This window comes from Xiphophorus couchianus, chromosome 8 (assembly GCF_001444195.1).
Source record: "Xiphophorus couchianus chromosome 8, X_couchianus-1.0, whole genome shotgun sequence".
Taxonomy (NCBI): Eukaryota; Metazoa; Chordata; class Actinopteri; order Cyprinodontiformes; family Poeciliidae; genus Xiphophorus; species Xiphophorus couchianus.
The window spans coordinates 16,849,987-16,874,217 of NC_040235.1; the positions used below are offsets into that span (position 1 = coordinate 16,849,987).

The following is a 24,231-nucleotide window of genomic DNA, read 5'->3' on the forward strand; positions in this document are numbered from 1 at the left end:
CGCTGGATTACCTACAATGCAATATGCCAGCTTGCCTGACACATCACCACAAAAATATTTGTCTTTGAAGCATGGCAACCCCTAAAACAATTTGTTATATTCATGACAGAAGGTATGGAAACTTGCTGGCTCCAAAGTGCCTCAAATCAAAAATGGGCTTGAAGAGCTGAGCTTGGAACCATTAAGATTTCATTACCCTAGATGCGCCACAGGAAGTTATTTGGGCTCTGTTAGCCTTAGCATGGACAAACATGACATTCAAAAAGGCTGCTTTTAGTTATTTTTAAAACTTTTGTAGGAAAACATTTAATCAACAAAAAATAAAACATAAATCTTTTTGGAAAAAATTATATTTTACCATAAAATCTTTACTTTAATTTGTAGCAATATATATACATATATATATAGATACTAATTAAAAATGTAACAAACAACCATTCATCATCCACACCTTCTTGTCCTTTCAGCACCGTGTAAAGGGGGAAGATTTGACCATCTAGTCACTGGTCAGGGATAAACAATATAAAAAAATTGACACTTACTTATCAATGCATTATTTTTTATATGAATTTCTGATATCTGCTCCTTTACCTTTTTCCCTGATATTCAACAGGTCATCTTATTGTCAGATTTAAGTTCACAGAATGAGCAAAGGATCTAATTAAATTGCAAAAATTTTTGAAATTAGAAATGTATAGCAATCCTCTCATGTAAGATAAGAGTTTCATTGGTTCAAACAGCGATAATCAAGAAATACAAATAGAAACCATGAAATTATAAACAAAATATATTTTGGAAAAAAAAAAGACCATTCCTATACATTCCTAGTCCAATTGTGAAAATAGTATCTCTTCCTCTGTAATTTCTACACTTATAAAAAGAAGAAAATAAACAATAGTATCTTAGAGTTATAGTTTGGTGAGATGGGAGTTTATGTTGGCCATCTTAATAAGTAATGATATTTCATCAACTTGTTTTATTTTTGTTGTTAGTGACCTGCTTAGACTCGTACGTCTTTAGCGCCATGTCCTCCTGTTCCTTTCCCTTTTACTCTCTTTGATGATTATGTACCCCGCACCTCCTCCTCCACACCCCAATCCTTATCAGCAAAATTACTCTGTCGAGTAGGCGGTAGAATTAGTCATTTTCCATATGACATGACCTCGTCTGTGATGGCGCTGAGATAGAGATCTATTTTTATGTGCTATGAGCGCCCCGGGGATGCTTTCGAGGGTGAGGATCCCATACGTAGCTAGGGGTGAGACCAGGCCACAGTCATGGATTATCATGATTTACGGCCTGACTGAGAAAGAGAGAGAGAGAAAAAGAGGGACAGTTTGTGAGATGGAGAGAGAGAGAAAAAAAGGAAGAGCAGATAAAGGAAAGAAGAATATGAGTTTCTGGATGACATCATCTTATAGGGTGACAGCGACAAGAAAACTGAGAGAGCTGCAGGATATATATATCCTGCAGCTCTCTCTCTCTCTCTCTCTATATATATATATATATATATATGTATATATATATATATATATAATAACTAATCTATTACTCACACAGCTCTGTTGTCCTCAGACCCTGTTGTTGTTCTTTCTAGCTACCTTCGGGCCGAGATCTATATTTTACATTGATTTGCTGACTGTACTGAAATAGAAAATACCTTAGTTTGCAGCAACAAAAGAAAAGCGTGTCAACTTTGGGAGATATTGGAACATGGTAGGTTTGGGATTTGGACCTCCTGAGATCAGCCAGGACTTTGCAGTGGATGGCACTTTTAATTACAAACTACACTATCCTACTTATGCAGTAATCAACACACTTCTTTCTGTCTTAAACCCCCATCCCAGACAGGCAGCTTATTGCAACTTCATGTTCATTTTGGAGGTGTGCCTGTGAACAGTTTTGGAATCACTGAAAGCAGCAATATTTCTTAATTAACTGAACAAACACATGTTGTCTTGTCTTTCAGAGTATAGTCTGCACGATGGGACTGAAATGGTATCCTCCTCCAGAATTGCTCCATTGCATCAAAGGATGCGAGGTTGGTGCAAGACTTGAGCAATATATTCCTCTGATATATTTTTATTCTTTAATCTCTTGTGGACTGTGAAACATTAAATGTAGAACATAAAGTTTTATGAGCTGTACTTGGCTAAATTGTTGTAGACAGAAAATGAATTGGCAGACACTGCACAAGTAAAACATAGAAAGCATAGGTGAAGACGGGCTTCACCTATGCCCGTCTTCATTAAGTGAAACAATTTAGATAATTCTACCCTACTCCTAGACTAAATATGAACTGGTAACTAAGAAATGAAATGCATTTGTAACTGCAGTCAGCAATAGAAAATATAATTAGTCCTATAACAGCCTTTTTCAGTAATTTTCAAACACTACATTCAAAACTTTCAAAATCTTTGTATTTAGCTTTGTTTCATGAAGCTATTAAGTAATCTGTTGAGCTGAGTCCAACTGGATAACCTGATGGGTAACCCAAGCGTTGAGGGCGGGGCCAACCCAATAAATCACCTTACTGGCGCGTTTTGTGCTGATTATGGTTTATGGTGTCTCGATTTGATTTACGGGTCTAGCTGACTAAGGGCTGAAATAGTGACATTGAAGAATGGGGAAAATTTAATGTATTGGATTCATCAGCAAATTCATTCAGATACTTCTAAAGATTTCGAAATGCTCCAGAGCCAAACCGAACAAAGCTTTAGGCCTTAAACAAGGTAATGAAAGGCTTCTGGTTTTTGCTCTGTCATTTCACTCTTTCTGCACTCGTCTCTTCCTTCAATAGCCATTTATGGGAGACAACTACTGCGATCCAGTCAACAACAGGGCCTTCTGCAACTATGATGGAGGAGACTGCTGTCAGTCCACTGTCAAGACTAAGAAGGTAAGTGGCATGCTCATATTTAAAATAAATATAGAAAAATAAATTATGCTGAATTTAGACTGACTGATAAGTTGATCTATTACAAGTTATTATTCTTTTGTCCTAAAGTCTACTCTTGTCCTTTAGTAGAGATTTTGTAATACCCCCAAACAAAGGCATACATACCCGGTTGATTGGTGACTTTCAATCTCAGATGAAATCTAGGGTAGGGTTCATGCTCTTACCATGACGAACAGGATTAGATGGATTAAAAAGTGGATGGTTTGATAATAGTAATTTCTTTTCTGACTTATTCTGTTTAGTAATCGTTTTTGTCTGTCTGTGTTCATAAGTGAACAAAGGTTACAGTATATCAATGACAGATTACAGGCATCTCCTAATGTCACATTCTCCTCATTAGGTACTTCAGAGTTGTCTGTCAATTCTTAGTCTGCTCTGTATTTATTTAATCAGTTACAACTCTTCCATTGTCCTGACATAACTCCATTTGATTAATTTCAGAAAGCTGCTGGCAAGATATGTGTTTAGACCGGTTTATTCATGCTTGTTTGCCACAACAGTTGCATATCTGACCAGACCAGTTTCTGTAAAGTTTAGATGAACTGGGCTGCACTCTTCTTCCAAAGGCTGGTAGAATAATATGGATTTTTTTTAGCTATGTAAGTTTTCTCTGTCTATGCAGGTTTTTCAGTGGGGAGCCAGTTTAATTTATCTTTTGGAGAAAAAAAAAAGTGTTAATGGGGAGAAAAAGTTTCCTTTACTGTGAAGATGGTCACAGAACAAAAACTGAATACTGCCTATTAGTCAGCAGCTTGTAGAACCACATTAAACACAATGATCACAGTAATCTCCAGTATGACTATCGGTCTCTCACTCTGATGTACAATGATTTTGGTCAACTTTTCTATCCATCCTTGTTTCAACTTACCAAGGTTTGTGGGCATTTTACTTATGCACAACTTACAGAGGTATCACCAAAGCATTTAAGTCAGGTTGAGGTCTGGACTTTCACTGGGAGGTTGTAGCGCATTGATTATTTTTAAGCTATTCTGCTATAGATGTGCTGTTGTTTCATAGATCCCTTTACACTAGAGGGAAGGGTTATATTTGTGTATTTTGGCCAAGCATTAGCTGTTATGCTGTGCTCAGACCAAATGCAATTTGCGCATCAGGGGTGTCTGGTTTACATGCAAAGTCTATGGTGGACATGGATCTAAGGGCAGTGAGAAGATTTGTGATGTGTCTCATGCAATTAGCACTGCATGTTTTAACGGGCTTTGCACTTCTGGTCTTTGAGCATTCGACGAGTGTATAGCAAGTTCAATACATCCAACATGACAGATGCTACAGTTGGAAAATCTACATTTTTGCAGTTGGACACAAAGCCTTTACTGGAGACTCTTTTATGTGGCGTAAGTTCATGTAGTTGGTGTCCTAGCAGGAGACGTGCCAAAAAGAAAAGCACTACCGATTGTGCGAACCCCACCTGTCTGCCCCCTGTCTGCCAAGTATTTAATAGCAGAAAACATGATGCAAAAAAACAAAAGCAAAAAAACACAAAACTAGAGACCAAACTGGTCTAGGTGACGCAGGTCGTCACCTAGGCTTGGGTGAGACAAAAATAGCACTGAAAGCAGCCCTACTAAGCACGTCACTCCTGGAGTAAGAACGGTTTAGTGAAATTAACCAAACTCAGAACACCTCTGAATTATCTGGTGAATTCAAACACAGCGCAGAGGCTCCTGATGATGGCAACATTTTCTTGTAATTAAAGTCAAACCACTCTCTCAGTTTCATCTGCCATTTTACAAAAAGACTGTAAGAGGGAAAAAAAAGGCAAAAGTCAAGAGGCTCCTTCCAAAGTGCATTTTTCCACACTTTGCTCTCACACATGTCAAGAGCAATTTTGACACTAGATATCAACCACCAGACGTTTGCGTGTACAAGCATTCAACTTCAGGCATTGAATGCCTTTTTCATGTGCAAAACATGTTTGATATAAATTCAGCATTACACAAACAGCCTTTGACTCTGGAATACTTTTGCATATGAAGGTATTCATTATAAAAAATGACTTTAAGATGCCCAGATCTGGTGGCTGGAATACCAGCCCATAACGTTACTCTTTTCCTCTAACCTCAATGTTTGGTATGTGATGTTTCTGCTACTCAAACATCTTTACTATAGTTTCATGTGTCAAAAGGACATTATTACAGAAGTCTTGTGTCTGGAAATAAAAAATTGCACCATCATATTGCTTTTAGAGAGATGTTTTTCTGGTAATTCTTTCAAACAAGTCGTACTAAGAATAAATCTTTCTTCTCGTTATACTCTGTTGAGCTTTGTCATTTGAAATGGTAACAGATTCCTCCATTGTCCCTGAGGTATTTTACAATTTCTTTGAGCCTTGCGTTGTTTGAACCTTGTCCATCATTGGGTAACTGTCTTTAATATTTTCCACTTTCCACCAAAAGTGTCACCGTAGAATGATAAAATCGCCTCATAATCTTTCTCACTCTAATGAAGAGCAAACATTGCGTCTCAAACATTATAGCAGATGGGGTCTTTCTATTCTGTTTTGTTGCATTTTTCTATGCTCTTCTGCTCTCTGTCATAACTCGGATAGTTGGTACATGGTCACACGTACCAACTATCCGTTAATCAAGTGGATTTAATTACACGGTCAATCCTCCCACTCCTAAAACATGTGGAAGTGGTAATATGTACTTAGCTTCCTTTATCCATTTATTTGTGTCTTTGGCAGTTGAAATATATTTCTTGTCGCCTCATTTTTAGGTATAATTGAAACCAGAAGTTTACATATGCCACATAGAAAGATATTATACAACTTTTGTTATTGAAGTTAGATGAGACCAAACGTCTCTTTTTTTTAGGTCAGGTAAAATTATGAAAATTATCTAACAATGAGGGAAAGCAAGGTGACAATGTCAGAGCTTTGGAAACTTCTGATAAGTATACTTCACATTTGAGTTAATTGTCTTGTTTGACACAATGGAAAAATTAAAAGAAAAAATCCAAGATATGTGCTTGTAAATTTATTTTTGTTTGTTGTATTAAAACTGTCTCAAGGAGACAGCCTTTATATATAAACATCAAATAAAATAAAATAAAATGTATGAGGAAGAGAATTGTTAAGCTGCACAAGCCTGGTTTGATCCTGGGAACAATTTCCAAATTTTCCTGGGTGCCGCTTTCATCTGTATAAACAGCTATATGCAAATATAGACATGATGCGAATGTCCAAGCATCACACTTCTCAGGAAGGAGCTGGACCGAAAAGTTCAAAGACAATGCTACAAAATACTGAGGAAATATATGCAAATGTTTTATTTTCAATGAATAAAAACAACTCTTACATATTCTTACTCTCATAATTGGGGCATTTACCAAATGTAAATAAATTGGGTAATTCTGACCTAAAGCTTAAAGTAAAATCAAACTTCACTGATTCAAGTTTTATTCAACTTCAAACAGTGAGAGAAATAGTTTTTGTGTGTCTTATTTGGTGTGTGTAATCTTCTGGTTTCATCTGTATTTATAAAAGTCTCAATTACTGAAATTCTCATGCTACATTTTAGCCTGAGTCTGTATTAGTGTAATTTTTGTCTTTCCATTTTCTGGTTAGTTTAGAATGTGAAAGAAAGTACCATGTTGCAATTGTACGAAAGGTAAAGTAAACAAACAACAACAACAAAAAATAGTTCCCTTGTGTTGACACTGCATTCTGGCAACTGCCATGTTGAATATGTGCTGACCAAACATGTAAAAGTGCACGTTTTGTCCTTTTTCTAAGTCTGTTGGGTTTGGAGGACAAACCCAACATTTAGGCGATTTGTACACAGTGCTGTACAGGAAAATAGCAAGAGGTTCATCATTTGCTTGAATGTTTTATTTCTTACATGTATAGTGGAAAATGTTTGGCATAATTTATCAGATTGGTGACGCTAGAATTTTGTTTGTAACTGCATGGGAAATAGCCTCACTTTTATACGAGTTCTGCTGCTGTTGATTGACAGTATCTAATCTCCACATCTTCTGAGACCAATCTTAAGAAGTGACATCAGCAGAACTTCCAGACCTTTCTGTGAGACCTCATAGAATTCAATAAAAGATTCAGGCAATACGAGCTTGAGCTCTTGAAATGAAAGGAAAGCTGGCCATGGGTTGTGTCATGAGTTAGGAGTTGGTATGTTGGATCCTACTTCAAAGAAAAACATGTTCTCAACATCTTGTGTTGGTATGTATAATAACAAATGTGTTGTTTTTGAAAATGAAAAACCTTTGAGGATTTTAACAGTTTGATACACTTCCCAAAAATAGCTTAAACCAGGTCTAATCCTATTGTAAGAACAAAAGTTTCCATCCTTCATTTAGACTTAAAATACAATAAATATTACACTGAGAGTAATTTTTGGCCGATGAGAACGGCCAAAAATTACAGTTCTTGAAAAAGCTTGAAGAAAACAACAATCTGCTAAAAGGGAAAATATTCTGTTTGAGTATCCAACATAATTTGTAGCAAAGGGATGTTGATATTCCAAAATTACAACTTTAAATTTCTGTAACTTTTCAATGAGTGGACCAGAGGAGGAGGAAGGGAAAATAGTAATGCAGTATGTCAGGACAGTGTTGTTGTGTCAAAATGAGACTTGTCATTAAATATTTCCTTTGGCTTTGCATGCATGGCCTGGACAAACCTTAAGATCCTATAGTACATATCACATATGACCATGAACTCCTCAGAATCACTCTAGATGAACTAAATGCCCTGCTTAGCCCACAAAGTCAACATTATCTAGATAAAAACAAATACTGCAATACGTTCTTCACTGTATCCTTGTATAAGTATCCCTCCATCTTGATGTTTCTTTTATTTCTTATGTCATGAAAGAAATAGTAAGTTAGTAAGAAGTTTGCACAAAAAGAATTTGTAAACATTGTGACTTTATAATGCAGAGAAAAACTTTTCTCTGATCTTTTTTATACTTAAACAAATGCAGGTTCAAAGTGGTTATATTAAAATGTATGTGATTAATTACATTTACATTTTCCATTACATTACAGCAGGGATGTCCAAAGTTTTTGGAACTAAGGGATATGTTTTTTTCTCACCAATCTGCTAAAAGCTGCCACTTGGCACAGAGATGTGAAAATTAGAAATGAAACTCTATACCAATACATTTTTTGTGCAAATATACATCAGTTAGCAGAAATGTTAAAGTGAAAAAAAAAGTTGTTTCTTCTTTAGCGGGATCTCTTGCCCAGGGAGGAGGCAGCTAGTTTCTCATTGTCAGGCCAGTAGGAGTAGGCTTCAAGCCCTAAGCAGGCTAGCAGTAGACTGTCAGTCATGTTAGATCTGCACTTTAATTGATGATCTTCATGTAAAATAATGAAGATAGATTCACACAAATAGGTAGATTGAGAAAGTGTCATTAAGTTGAAAACCCATCTTCTGAAGTTGAAATATTTTTACTCTAACAACAGGATAGTTGTTAGAGTAATGTAGTTTAAGCTACATTCTGAGGATCTGACACAATCTATTCATGTCGTTTTAAAACCACGTTTTTAAAACAGTGGTTACACCTTTAACGAAAGAAGAATTTCAGTAGATTAAAAACTACCAACCTGTTTTAGATTTTGTGAGATATCACACAATAACATTATCAACAGAAAATACTAATTACTTGACCAGATTCTACATGGTGGAATAATGTAGGCATCCGTGAAAACAACAATTAACTGGTGCTTTCCACTTTTGGGTCCCCTTGAAATTGTTGAGAAAGATAAAACAAATTGCTCTGAAATGACCAATCATGACTTGGTTTATCAGCTGCCAGAAGTAAGGGTTAAGTGAAGCTTATTATGTGTGAGGAACAAAAAGGAAACATTAAGGAATTAGTCAGATAAGAGTGATTGGTATCTGTACATCAAAAAAGCCAAATGTTAGATACAATTTGCTTTTCTTCTTAATCGGTTGCTAAATTGAGGTTTACTTTCAAAATATGTGTAGTTCAATGGGAAATAGCAAAGGGAATTTGTATTAGAGCTCTAATAAATCTGAAAATGTTTTTCTGATTGCACATATTTCAGTTTTGCTTTTTTATTTATTATCAGTTTACTTTACTTTGAGTTAATCGTTTAAAAAGATTCATTACTGGCAGGAAATGTTTATCCTCAACAACCTTGTGTGAGCAAGTCAGTGGGACCAAAACTGGGTATTACACCTGATTTTCATTTTCTCCAAACAGAACACATGTGTGGCAGACAACAGGATGGAATTGAATAAAACTTCTACAAGCAAACAAAACAAAAACAAAGAGACTATATGTCAAATGAATCTGTAACTTATTACTGAAAAATTCTCTTAGCTGATGATTCATGAACTTATTGGGTGACAAAAACTCACAGTATTTCCTGCTTTGTTGGAACTCAGCATTGTTGTTCAAACCACAGTCGATGACTTTATTCCAAATTACCGAACTGTTTCTAAGGACTTGTTTTGAAACAGAAGGTTTATTTGTTGGTTTTATTAGAGTTATAACTGAAAGTCTAGATGTTTGTTAATGTAGTCATTTCTCCTGCTTTGTGTCAGGACATTTGTATTTAAAGGCAAATTTTATTTAGAGCCAGTCTGCTTTTTCTTGCTGGTGTCCATTTGATAATTTTTTGCCAACAAGGTGCTGATAATGGAAAATGAGTTGGATATGAAAGAAAATGTTAATAACACGTACAACAAATTCAATGTTTTGTTCTTGGGAAATGAGACAAAGGTGTAGTTTCTTATTCTTTGAATAATTATCTTTACTGTTCCTGTGACAAAGCAAGATGTGCCTATATATATATATAATTCTTGAATGACAGTGGGTAACAACTGGTTTATTTGTATGTCATATATATGATTATATTAAGAATATGTCAAGAAATGAAACTGTTCTTCCTTTCTCTGGATAAAGGACTATTTGATCACTATTTGACCAAGAATGTTTGTCTACTACTGGTATTCAGTGTACTATGGTATCCAGCTGCTCTACTGGTTGAGGGCTGGTGATAGCCTATACTAATTACATAACCTGATTAGGTTTTAAATCAGATTCACAGCAGCATCAGAATATAAGTTTCTCACGAGGCCTTTGTCATTTGAACTGAATTAGGGTAGGCAGAGTAGACAAGAAAAAGCTGTAAAGCTGTAGTGCAGTTATTTCCTGCCTTTCAGCAGGGACTTACAGTAAACAACTTCAAGTTTGGACTCCAATGTCTAGAACACTTAATTCTGTTGGCCCTCCCTTGATCTGCTCTGTCTGCTTGGTGTCTCTTCATCTGTTGTGCATGCAGCTTCTCCTACTCCATCAGTCATTGGGAGGCCTTGTCAAATTAAGACTGTTAATGTTGGTATTGCTCAACCCTTTTGGGTCTTTACCAACCATTATTTCATTATCTTCTGCTTATTTGAAATTTAGTTGTGGTTGTAACACATTTAGGACTGAAGCCCAGAAATCCCTCTTGCAATTGATGCTCTATGGTTATTTCTGGGCATCCCAAGACATTCTCGGGCCAGGAGGGATATTCAGTCCCTCCAGCGGGCTCATGTTCGTCTTCAAAGTTTCCTACCATTGGGGCGCGCTTCCAAAGGAATTGTCCAGGGGCAATTGTGATCATATGCCTGAACCACCCTGGCTTACAGCTTTCAATGTGAAAAGGGAGAAAGTCTACTCCTGGATCTCATAGGGTGATGAGTCTTCTCACTCTATCTTTAAGATTTTGCCATGCAACAGATTAAGCTAATTTCCCTTGCTTATGTCCAGAATCTTATTATTTTCATCACAACTCATATCTAGCAACCACAAGTCAGCATCAAAATGTAAAAGAAAGAGTAAAAACATTCTCTTTTTTGCCTAAGCTCTTTCTTCATCATGCCAGACCAGAGCTTTATTTAGAACAGATACGGCTTTTCGTTTTGAACTATGACAGAAAGTGATCAGTCAGAAAGTCCATATACTTTGCTGAGGTCATTTTCACACCTTCAGAGACTCTGAAGGGGCCGACCAATGATTCTCTCCCCATGATTTCGGCCCCAAAAAAATGACTCCACCACCTCCTTGCTGACGCCACAGCCTTGTTGGGATGTGGTGGCCATCCACCACCAATCCACTACTGCGTCCATCTGGACCATCCAGGGTCGCACAGCAGTCATCAGTGAATAAGTCTGTTTGAAAATTAATCTTCATGTACGGCTGGGCCCACTGCGACCATTTCTGCTTGTGAGCTCTGGTTAGGGGCGGCCGAATATTAGGTTCATGCACCGCAAGCCTCTGGAGGATCCTCCACCTTGAGGTTCCAGAGGCTCCAGCAGCTTCAAATAACTGTTTGCTGCTTTTAAGGGCATTTTAACAGCTGCTCTCTTAATCTGATGAATGTGTCTAACAGAAACCTTCCTCATTATGCCTTTATCTGTACAAACCTATCTTTGTTCTGAATCAGCCACAAAAGTCTTCACAGTACAATAACGCTTCAGTTTTCGTTAAATATCTAATGTTTTCATATTTCATACGGCTCTACACTATCTGATGACTTTTGTCAGCAGAGAGATCCTTTCTCTTTCCCGTATTGCTTGAAACCTGTGGTCTGCTTAATAATGTGGAACATCCTTCTTAAGTAGATTCCCTTTAATTGAGTTCACCAGACAAACTAATAAACCAGCTCTCCAAAATTAATTATAGTCATTCAAAGAGCCCTGACACACAATATCATCAATAAATTTAATAGCACAACAAAAAATGTTATCTTTATGACACTTAAATCCAAGTTGCATAATAATTTGGAACACGGTGTAATGTCTATAACTATTAATATTATACATTGATTTGATAGCTTGTAACTTTAGAAGGTATATCTCATGGTATTGAACTTATGAATTTAGGTTGTTTTGGGATTAAACCAGTAGACCTCACTCTCACAAATTCTCATCCATTCTCTCTGTCATTCAGTCTTTTCATCACTAATTGCCTCTCTCAGTCATTTACATGCTCTCTATCTAACTCAGAAACAAGGAGTACACATAAGCTTTCCCCTGGTTGCTATGCAGTAGTCTGGTGTCTCTGTGGGAATCTTGGTCAATGTCATGCCCCCATTATGTTGTGACAGCAGAACAGTGACTCCCTCCATGCATCTTTACTGTTCCTCTGCCAAAACTTGTTACATCTAAATTTCTCTGTCAGCATAGGTGTTATGGTTAAAGGGAAAATAAGGACACAGTGATTCAGACAAGAGATTTTATTCACCCTCATTTTATAATATTAATTTTACATAAGCGGGAAGCAATCTTGTCTTACAAACATTCACACACTTTGTTTTACAAAATCAATCAATCAAGTTTATTTGTGCACTACACATTTCAGCAACAAGTCAGTTCAAAGTGCTTTACATAATAAAACCCCCCCAAATCAACAATTGTTCCAGATTTGTGGTGTATAGAAGCTGAATGCTGCTTCTCCATGTTTGGCTTTAGTTCTGGGGATGCAGAGCAGACCAGAACTAGAAGACCTGAGAGATCTGGAAGGTTGCTACAACAGCAGATATTTAATCTACCATGGTGCAGTACATTTATAAACTAGTATTTTAAAGTTTTAAAGTATTTTTAAAAAACAAACATCCTAAACACTCTTATAGTACCACTGAAACTTAGTCCATACATTGCCAGGTATCTGGGAAAATAAATTGATTTATTAAAAACTCTATTTAATATCACTATATAGTTTTATTATTTAAAACTATATATCTGTTCACACAAAGAAAATTGTAGTACCATGTTTGTTTCCTTACAGAAAACAATACGATTGCTTGTTTTAAAGCAATCTTATTGACTGACATAGGTTTTAGCTTGGTACTGCGAGTGCTAAATGCACTGGGGGTACTGTGGATGAACCCACACATGGGTTCATGTGGATAAAAACTTTTCTGAAACCGGTCCTGTGTATACAATATTGGGTTTTTTTTATGTGGCTGAGATTTTTCATAAAGACCCAGCTACATGTGTAGAAGGCCTGAGACTGCCATTTATTGTAAGAATTGTTTTCAGATTGCATCCAATGTTTCCTAAACAATGATGGATTCTGTGGTGGATACTGTGTTTGAGGTTAACAATTTGACAGTACATAGAAACACATGCAGCTTTGGAATAAATGCAAGTCAGGGGTAGAATATGACTTTGCTAAAACACTCGAAAAAACTGTTGTGTTTGGGTCGGGGTTAGAATGATGTAATTTTATTTACTTTGCTGTTAACCAAAAGAGTAACAATTATTTTTGACTGGAATGTAGGTATAGTGGAGCTAACTGATGGGGCTGAACTCACTGTAGGTTTGCCTTCTTTATAAGTTTGTTGTACATATAGCATCACTTCTCGATGTCTTCCACCACAAGAAAACATTGAAACTGTCTATATTCTACAGTAATGATAGTGACATAAATTAAGTGCTGAAATGCTGTCAACCTACCTTGAACTGGGTTAGGTTTGTAAAGCTAAGGCCTTAATGTTTTAAATGAATATTAATGTTGTCAGTACAAAAAACCAAGGATGCCATGTTTCAGGTTTTTCTTTACTGTTGAACTTAAAAAGTATATTAATAATATATTAATTCAGATTAATTAATAAAAGGAAATCATACTTACAGAGGGAAATAGAGATTGTTTATAAAAAGCTCATAAGCATCTCTCTATACTACATCAAGCACACTGTCCTTTACCATTTCCAGCCTCCTGTTGTCCCAAAAAACCAAATGTTTTATTATTTCATCTTTATTATTTTATCCTTCTCTCTTATCTGTTTTTATCTTAACTATATTTTGCAACCATCTGCCCACTGATTGCAGGATAAACTTCTACTACCATTGCCAATAATTCTTGAGACCAATGTCATAAAAACATGTATACTGGAGATCATTGGTTGACATTCACAGTCCTGCTGTGTCTTGATAGGATGTGTTACTTTTTTTATGTCACCATCTCCTTTTATACATAATTTTTCCATAATAAGGCACAATATACCACCTACAAATGACATGTAAACCCCTTAAGGATAAACCCAAGGGGCCAAATTATTATTTCCTGAATGACATTTAGGAAATTGTCAGGGGTCGTGTGTTAAGTAATGTTTATATTGGGTAACATTTGAGTTGTAGTTGCATTGATTCTGCAACAGAGGTGCTCATGTTCTACATACATAATGTGAAAGAGCTAAGGAGTCAAGGAGCAGAATTTTTTCAAGATGAGCAAAAAAAATATTTGGCAGGCTAGTTTATGTGGTGAACAAATTGAGTGTGATACAGTCTTACATGCACTGTGATGTAAAATAATTATTTTTTCTCCAGTATTATGTTTTTAAATACCCTTGGATCAAACGTCTTTTACACAATAGTGTGAGAAGATTATTTCTCAATTTGATCTAATTAGTAGCACTTTTGCTTATTTTCCCCACAAAGTTTCAAAATGTTATATAAATATTGACTTTGTTTAACACACTATGTGTTAGGAAAATAGTTTTTGTCTAATTTTAGGACCTAAGTACACTAAAGGTGTATTATCTAATAGAAACAGCTTACAGGTGAGGGGTACTTCTTTTAGCATGACTGTACATAATGGAATTCTGCACATAAATTTTACGTTGCTTCCCAGACTAGTAAAGAAGTCTTAATTTTTGTTTTGCTTTAGTAAAGATTTGTGTATTAAGTAGTTCTGGATGACTTGCTGTCTATTGTTCCACTTCAGGATCTTTGAAGGTGAAAGGAATGGCTGCACGTAAGGTCACCGCAGGATCTCCCCTTAATAGTTGCAAGCTGTTGGCTGGATTTGGAGAGGCGGGGGGAAGGAAGCAAGAGTCTGGAGTATGCCTCTCTGAGGGTTCCCTTTGCAAGACCCTTTTTGTAGCCCCCCATATAGCTTGGAAACTTATTTTTCCCTCAAATAGACTTGGCCTCTCTGAGACATTTTTTGTGAATCTGGGCATATGTTTTTCTGTCAAAGTTAAGGTCTTGTGGAGGTGCTCAGATCACACCAAGGTTTCTAAAACTGCTTGCAAATCTAAGTTTGACACAAGTATGCCCAGTACATTACTTGCGTGTGACATGGATGTCTGTCTCTAAAATGACGGTTTGTGATAAACCCAGCTAGCCATTAACCTCTGTCTTAATGTGTTATCAAACTTAGCTTTTGGAGTTGTTATACAGAGATAAATGCACATACATGGTGCACATATTTTTATTTATTTTTTTAGCAGTACTTGTTAGTGTCACCAGTGCCTTATTTCTCAGCATCCCAAGGTAATTTATTTCCTGGCTGAACATGTTTTAAATGAAATGTACACATAACTATGAGCTAAAAACCACTACATATCCTTTCCAAATCCACATTGCTTCACTGCTGTGAGCACATGGCCTCTAGTTTTCGCTGGCTTTTAACAAGTCCACATTTGGAAGTGCAGAGGACCAATGTAAAATATTTTAATTTTAGTACTGTTATTATAATAAACCCCAGATTCTTTAACCATTGCCCTCTTTTGGAGCCTGTTTGTCCAATCACTTTTGTTGGGCTAAGCAAGATTGCCTCATGTAATTGCATTTCAGAACTTTATTGGTACCAAGTCGTCAGCTTTTCACCAAATGTGGATTTGATTGCAAAGACCCATCCAATTGATACTTTACAGCTAAGCAAATGGGAAAACAAGTCCAATGTTATTGGCAAAACTTTAATAGCCAGAATCAAATATGTCACAGAAAAGGTCCAGATTCTTACTCACTGCACATCAAATAACTTTTATAAACCTTTTACTTCTTATTTTCTCTCTGTAGGGTTCATAAAAATTAGTAAATGAAATGAGCTGCTTTCTATAAATGCATTTTACGTGTATTGTATGTGGAATGAGAACTATGGATATCATAAAAATATACACATAAACCATTTTGATCAAAAATAGACCATGTTTGTGAAGGAATTAGCTGATTTCAGTTGCTTGCAACCACTACTTTCTTCTAATCACATATGAATATAGTAATTTGAAAATAAATCCAGTATTATATAGGTTACTACATAATTTACACACAGAAGAGAGGAATGCCGTGTTTTACCTGTTGCTGAAATAGAAGAACAGGGCTCTGATAAGATTTGCAACTTCAGTGGGCCTAGTGTTGTCCTTGCCTTGCTCTCACCTCATGGCCCTCTCCCAGCCCTCCTCTAACTCTGGGGCCCTGGGCATCAGGATGGCCCCCAGTATTACAAAACTAGTCAGCCCAGTTTCCCAGCCACCCTGAGAGAGCCAGCCACCCTGAGAGAAGCCTTAGTCAGGGCCAGATGTGGCACCTGGCCCTGTCACCCTAGAGGTCAAGGTCAATGGAAAGCATGTCAAATCTGCCACCCACCATCATTTTCTGCATAGAAATATAAGCAGAACTGGCCTTGGATAAGCAGAAACTGCGCAAGAGGCTTGGGTTATGTAGTGGGAAGCAGTGCTGCGAGGGAAGGGAGTAATAAAACAAAGATAGGAAGAGAATTTAAAAGAAACAAGGTATAAGTGTAAAACAAAGATGTTGTAATAAAACTCTGAAAGAGTCAGGTGAGAATCAGGAACTCTGTGTTCTTGGCTTCAAAATGCCTCAGAGGAAACAGTGCTCATGCAGTTGACAGCTGTTTCTGAAGTGTGTCCGGCCTTTAGCTTGTAAAGTCGTCCCATGTCGACATCATTTTCTCCAAGGAGTCTGGGTCCAGCCCACTTGGCCCTTGCATTGCAAAATCCTCCCCCACACAAACAAGTTATTTTATACCCTATTTGCAAGGAGAGTCTGTATCACTAGTCACCTGGGACAAGCTCCATCTCATTCCATAAATCTGACATCTATATTGTCCTGTTCACACAAACTGCTCAACTGTTTTTTTTGAGTGGTATGTTTATCACCATATTTGACATTTTTTTCATTTTCAGACAGGTTGTAGTCTCTTTTTTAGTAACAATGGTGGACACTTAGAACTGTTTCACACTATCAAGTATCTGTCTATCATTTCAGTAGCATATGAAGACATTGCTCTAAGTAACAAATGCTCTATCATCATGACTTACAGTGATGTGGTTACATAACTAAACCTCATGCTACATTATGCAGACGCTCTTTCTCCAATAATTAAAAAAAACCCCATTCAATTCAACATAGTGAATACTTGAAATGGTTCAAGTGGAAGGCAGTATAATCTGTTTTGTAATTAATTCATCTAATAATTGTTTGACAATTATACACATCTATAGAAAAGTAACAAAAACTGGGGCTGTTCATAAGAAGCATATCTTTCTTAGATGTAAGTAAATTTAAAGTTTCACAAAATGGGCTTCATTTTTTTATGTTTGAACTTATAAAAAAACCTTTGTTTGCATCCAATGATTCCTAAATATGGGTTAATGTGAAGTACATGAGAAGTACCCCTTATCTACAACTTCACAGAGGGGTTATAATCACCATTGACATTCAGATGCTCTGGTTAAGTATCAAAGTGGGAGTGTGGGGAAGAGAAACAATTAGGAGGGTCTCAATACACCCACCCATAAGATGCCACCCTGGGCGGTTGCCCATATTGCCCATATCAGAAACCACCACTGTTTGCAAAATAAGAGATAGCAGTTGGCATGAAAAACTACCTGCTATTTTTCTTATTTGTAAGACATATTTATAAGACTGCACGTCACTGCTTGGAGGTCCTTCTACATAGACAATTTACACATACTGCATTGAACTAAAAACCGTCTTCAGCTGGATAGTGTTTTTGTTAAACTTGCAATGTTTGCTGGGACATATATTCCAAAAAGGAGCAATAATACAGCCTAATAAGATCAAGTGATTCTGACTGCAGGCTCACTTGGAATATAAGCCACTAAGACACAAATACAAACACGTCCTTGGTCTGCTGCCTACTTTACATGACTTGGACAACACGTGTTTCCTGTTTGGCCTGGAGAAGGGGGACACATTTTGTGTACCCAAACAGCTGAAGCCAACCCCTCGAGAGGTGAGCGAGCAGACAAGGCAGCAGCAGCTGGTGCTGGTGACGCATTGCCAACGTTATCCAGCTACGTCAAAGCCAGGGGCAACAACCACTGATCGCAGTGCTCTGCTTTCACTGGCAGGAGGTTTTGTTGACAGAAAAACTATCAGAGAAAATGGAAATACATGAAAAGATAAAGTGCTGTGATTTCACAAGACTGTAACTGAAGAGAGCCTCTATAGCAACAAAACTAGAAACTAGAAGCTTCCAAGCTCGGGAGCTGCAGTTTTTGGGGGTTAAGTCGTTTTTCTGTTGCATGACATGTCACATGCCACATTTCTTCCCCCACATTTCTTCTGGCTAGCACATGTTTACTGTTGTGTTTGAGACTGTGTTGCAGCTTCAATATTTCCAATAGGATTCTTTGCAACAGACCAACACTAAGTAGGCATAATTTGAATTAAAAAGAGGAAGGAGAATGAAACACGATTATTATTTATTTTTTGTTTCGTAAATAAGAATCTAAAAAGTCCTTTATGGAATTGTTCACAGTGTTTGTGTGCATCTGTATGTTTGGGATCATTATCTGAGTAGAAGGTGAACTTCCAATGCAGGTTCAAGTCTTTTGCTAGATTGCCCTGTGTATTAGACTCCATCCATGTTCACATCAACTATGTCCAGCCTCCCTTTTCCTGATGAGGAAAAGCAACCCTACACCATAATGCTGCCACCACAATGTGATTGGGTGCACTGGAATTAATTTGTGTTTAGAAGTAGAAAGGCAGTTGAGTAAAACTGCATGCCACATTTTTCAAAAAAAATCCCCAATACACCTTGCAATTTGTGATTAATGTGTGATAAAATATAAATGTGTGTTTTTCACTACTACAAAAATGAAATATTATTTTTCTCTTTTACTTAGGTAATTCCATTCCCCATATCCTGTGACATACGCAACGAGTGCTCCTGTCGGGATCCAAATGCTACAGAGAACAGAAAACATGAGCGCGGCCATTCCCTAGGATGACCAAGCTGAGCAGGGATCTTCATTCATTGTTCCGGGACCCTTCCCCTACCACAACACATCCAGAATGGCCAACCCAATCTTCATCATCCTCATCTTGGCCCACAGTTTCCTGCACATGCTGCTAATGAAGGCATACCTCTCCATCTGTACTGCAAACGCAACCAGCTTCCATCTTCATATGAAAGGAAGATACAGAAAGAGGACAAGACTCATGGGACTCCACTAAAAATATTGTTTCTCTGCAAAAAGGAAAGTAACCTGTGCAATACCATCCTTAAAGATATGTAGTATTAAAAAACCTGACAGAGACGTTTTCGATAACTCACCCAAAATAAACAAAAGTGTAACTAAGTCTAGGTAGCATGCCTTTTGGTGAGTTTTGTGCTGGCTTTAGTATTGGTTTTAGTTACCTCACTCTACAATCACATGATTGAACCAAAGGTTTATCAAAACATGCAAGTTTGGGATTGTGTCAATGCTGGCTCTGTGTTTTGCAGATAAAAATGTTGACCAGAGATTCCTGTTGAGAAATCCTCATACACCTTGAATCCTCAGCACCTCCTCAAGGTGCAATCCCCTGCCTTCTTCCAGAGGTTGTTTTAATCACTTCTACTTTTAAACTAGTCAGATATTACTTACCTCTGTGCCCTTCTTAGTAATGTATGCTTTTTTTATGGAATGTCGGTGGATATGGGTATTATATAAGACAGCCATATTGTTTTAAGCCACAGATCTGACACAAAAAAGGCAAATTGCAATGCACACAAACTCAAAACAGTCAGCTATAGAAAAAAACAGTCTAGGTCAATAGCTGTTTATAGAAAAAAAAACATTGAAAATGTAGTGTGGCTTTTGCTTCTTTGAATCCATAATAAATAGTAGGCTTAGACAGCTTTGTCTTCCTTGCTGCTTACAGCTTCTCCTAATAGCATTCATTCATTCCTGCATGTTCTTACACAACTTTGTCATTTCGTATTTAGGAAGAAAACCCGTTGACAGCATCACATATGAAATGCACTAACAACTGAAGAAAATCCAGAACCTCACTTGGCACCCCTCTTCTTATGCAGCTGCCCCTGGAAATAACTCTATACCTTGATTATGACTTAAAGAATGTTGTCGGTAACCTCACTTAGGGTTTGGGGTGATTTTAGTTTCAGTCTGAACTCCTCCCTTATGGAGATAGATAAAACCTTTGTTACCTCAAGAACCATCTGAAACTGAAAACAAAAGCTGAAAGTAAATGCATCCCAGTCCTGTTCAGAATGTAGTTAAAGCTTATCAAAGGCTTGTGGCTTTCTTGATCTCAGTTCTGCACACCACATTCACACAAAAGTACAGGGATGAAGGGTTGGCTAGACTATATCTCAGTAACCCTAGCCCTAATACCACCCAATGCCCCCATCCAACAAGCCAGCATTCCATGGGGAATGGAATTAACTTTCACAGACTCTCTCCTTTCACTGGGTAGTTAGCAGAGTTATACATTAATAAAATGACATTTGGATGTATATGTCAACACAGCATTTCCAGCCACAGATAACCTGCTGGGTCTAGTTTCGGTTGTTTGCTCATTCTGCTTCCTCTTCAGTACAAAGTGCACTTCTAAATAGCATTTTTCTGTGTTGTGTGTTCCCATAAAGTAACTTTGTTAAACAATATAGCTGCTATGATAGAGTTCTATTTTGTTACTCCTCTTTCCAGACACGTACAAACTGATCAGTTTCATGCAACATGTGAAAGTGTTGTCTGCTTGGCATCTTGGTCTAAACTTTGCATCAACTATTTTGCAACAATTACAGTGACAATTACCATGATGAATAATTATTTCACTTTACCCATTTTCTCTCTCTGACTCATATTTGGCTGCGATGGCATTCAAGATCATTTGTGTAAACACAATCCTACATGCCATTTCAGAGCCAATGTTTGTGGAGACCTAAGAGAATATGAGAACATGCAAAGAACATGTGCAGATTTTATTTTCCATATAATATAAAAAGAAAATCCAAAAATGATCAAATAATATAATTATTAAACAATTGGTTTGATTTACTGTTTTGCCTTTAATGGAACATGCTATATTTAATCAGTGTTCGTACCAATGACCTCAATTACTGCACTTTCTATTTAGAAAAACAATGTATATGTTTCATAATTCTGTAGAAGCTGCTATCAACAGAATGGTGATCTAGGAAACTGCATAGTGTTTAGCAATTTGACTCATTGTGTTGCTTTTTGCTTTTCTTCCACTCTTGTTTCTACTTGATTGTTATGCTACATTATGCAGATGACATATTGCTATGCTTCTCTGCGACATCAACATGGTATTTGCATTGGATGGTATTAATGAAGTAGAGTGGTAATTCCACATTGAGGCATATATATCAATTTACAAATCATTTGAAACAATTAGACCGACATCAATGCTTTTTCAAGACATGTATTATGGGCTGTTTAAAATTGAACTAGACTGCAAATGCTATGTCTTGTGTGTTGCATTGGTGTCTGCGTAACATCTTAGGTCTCAGAGGAAAAGCGACAAAATGGAGAAGATAAAAAAGGAAGAAGCCCCCAACAAAAAGGACTCTGGAAAGACTTTGTAACTTTTGCAAAACATGAAACTTTGTGAGGACACTGAAGGCTACAGGATCTTCAATGATTACATTTATAAACTTTATATGAAAACTATATATTCCTGGTAATTGTATGTATTTGAGATGTTTCGTTTGTATTCTAGATTCTGCTGTCTCACATATAATTCCTACCAGTGGTAAGTGTCTCACCTGGAGTCACTTCACATGCAGTGCTGTGGTTCAATATCTGCTACCGAGGTCATAGATAAGCCATTCCAACTGTTTAAATGAATCAGTCTCAAACTATGTAAATAGGTATAAACTTATTCTAGCATAATCAGAGGTCTCTTCTGCATAATTATATCATAATTATGTAATAATGATATAATATTATGTCAATATCTAGCAACCAAAACAGCTGATTGTAATTGCCACAAAAGGCATCAGAATGTCACTACATCAAGTTGAAAAAAAAACCTTCTTAAGATTGGAGAAGTTACACATAAGCCATAGCTAACAAAGACAGTCATGGGTGGAAGTATACATTTGTGCATCAGAATAGAGGACATCATCTCTCTACTGTAGTTATCACATGATCCCTTTGCTGTACCTCATGCCTGTAATGTTTGCTGCTTCTATAGTTTTAGTATTTTAGTGACATTTTGAATCTCATAACAATGGTGTAAATAGTGCAACTATTTATTGAGAGTGGTATACTTTTTTAAGTTATATTTAAGTTCCATTTAAATTATTTTTTACTTTGTTTCGATATGAACCAGCACATTATATGTTATGAGTCATTTTTATCTCCATCGTCACAGTTCTGTTGATTGTGATTGTTGCTGATAGGCACTGATCAGACATAAACAAGTTTGCCCCTCAACCATGAAATAACTTCTCTCAATGATCATTATGTGTAGATGGAGACTGCTTTCAAATGTTATCTTTTTCTCATTTAAAGCTAGAATTGTGTTTATTTTTGTTTTTCTATTAAAAAAAATGTGTGTGTCTAAGAGACAACCGAATTTACAATCATTATCATTGCCTATTAAGCATAGGCATTATTATTTATTGTAAACAATCTACTTCCAGCTGAAGGCAGAAGGAAATAGGACTAGCAATTAAGGAAAAACAAACTAGAGGTGACATCCAGCAGTGAGCGTTCTTAAATGGGGCAAATGTAGAAGAAGTAAGCCAGTGAAGGAGAGAGAGGGAAAGAGAGGTATTTAAGGGTGGGCTGCTTTTCCTGGCCTTTGGAGGTGTTTGTCCAGGTGTGAAAGTGTGTACTCACAGAGGCTGCCCCTGGGCAAAGAGCGGCCAGCCTGACTGGCAACATGCTAAGGCAAGTGAGTCAGAGTTTCTCCAGAGAATGGCAGCCATCCCACGATGGGACTCCCTCCACCTCACTTACCTCCATATTCCCTCTAACTCGACACACAGCCTCATCTGTCACTGTCAGGTATGCCTTTGTGGGGCAGCCAGGGTCAAGCTGGCCCTGTGAAAATGAGAGGGGATGTTTGCCCAGTTTACAGAGCCAATTGAAGTCAAGATGAAGGGACACATTTCTTCCCACCTACGGTCTATGCTTATCACACCATAGGAAACTCTACCAGTGTTCTTGTTTGACAAGCTTTGATTCCTCCATGTTCACCACCAATATTTGCTCCTGTGGTTTAAATGAAACACCGTTTGTTTTTCTTGTCTACAGATGTCAAATGTTTCTGTGTAGTTCATCAAAAAAAGCAGAGAAGAACTGGAGTGTGTAAAGCCCTAATGTTTTTGCTCTAATCTTTAAAATGAAGGGTTATGGTGTTTCCCAGAACTTTTTTTTCTGTGCTGTAACACATTAAGTATTTCTCACATGCCTTTGGTTATAAATTGGTCCCATTATCTGTTTCCTTATCCTTCAGTGAATAAAAAAAATGTTGAAGTATAGTTTGTTTTTTTCCATAGAACAAAAATACAAAAAAAAAAAATGTACTTGCATATTACGTGGATATCTAGTGATATTACTGTAATGTTTCATACCCAACTGCTCAACAAATATATTTTAAGATGTAAATATTGATATTATCTTATGATTGTATTCAAAAACATGTACTAACTGTTTCAGAATAGGTCTTGGATTGATTTTTATCATAAATATAACATAAAAAATGATCCATGAAATGTAGTGTCAAAGTATCACCTGCAATGAAAAAAGTAAACAAAAAAAGTAGTGATGCTTTATCACACCACTTGCTGTCAGCATTTAGTTGTTCATAATGACCTAGTGTAAGCACTGTTGTCAGATGTATAAGCCATGAATTTATCTGTTGAGTCCGATATTATTTATTTGTTGTCAATTAAAAAAATAATAAAAAAATAATATTCAGAACAGTCATCTTTGGGTTCCAGGAGTTTGTCAAAACTGATCACTACAATAAAACCCGTACTTCTTGGGCACTAAGGCATCTTTCTTATTTTGAATGATTGGCACTTACTAACAGCTATTGTTCCTCTCCCGTTCATTATGCGCATTATCAAGTCTTATTTGTAAGCCTTTGCATCAGCTAAAGATTTGCAAACTAGTAAAGTTAGTCAATGACCTTTACAGTCTTCTCCTACCTGAAGGCTAAACTGTCAGTTTATGGTTTGCAGTTTTTATGCCTCATGGATACCAGTGAGTGAAACATGTTTCTTTCTGTGTTT

At 36.8% G+C, this 24,231-nt stretch overlaps 1 protein-coding gene across 1 annotated transcript in view; it reads left to right on the plus strand.

The window, feature by feature from the left end:
- Positions 1-23,985, plus strand: part of pappaa (pregnancy-associated plasma protein A, pappalysin 1a) — a 97,540-nt gene extending 73,555 nt beyond the window's left edge. Inside the window, exons 20-22 of the mRNA XM_028025768.1 lie at positions 1,970-2,041; positions 2,801-2,899; positions 18,860-23,985. Of these exons, the coding sequence (XP_027881569.1) occupies positions 1,970-2,041; positions 2,801-2,899; positions 18,860-18,964 (276 nt within the window). The 3' untranslated portion in view covers positions 18,965-23,985. The remainder of the gene's footprint in view (positions 1-1,969; positions 2,042-2,800; positions 2,900-18,859) is intronic.
- The last annotated feature ends 246 nt before the right edge of the window (positions 23,986-24,231 follow it).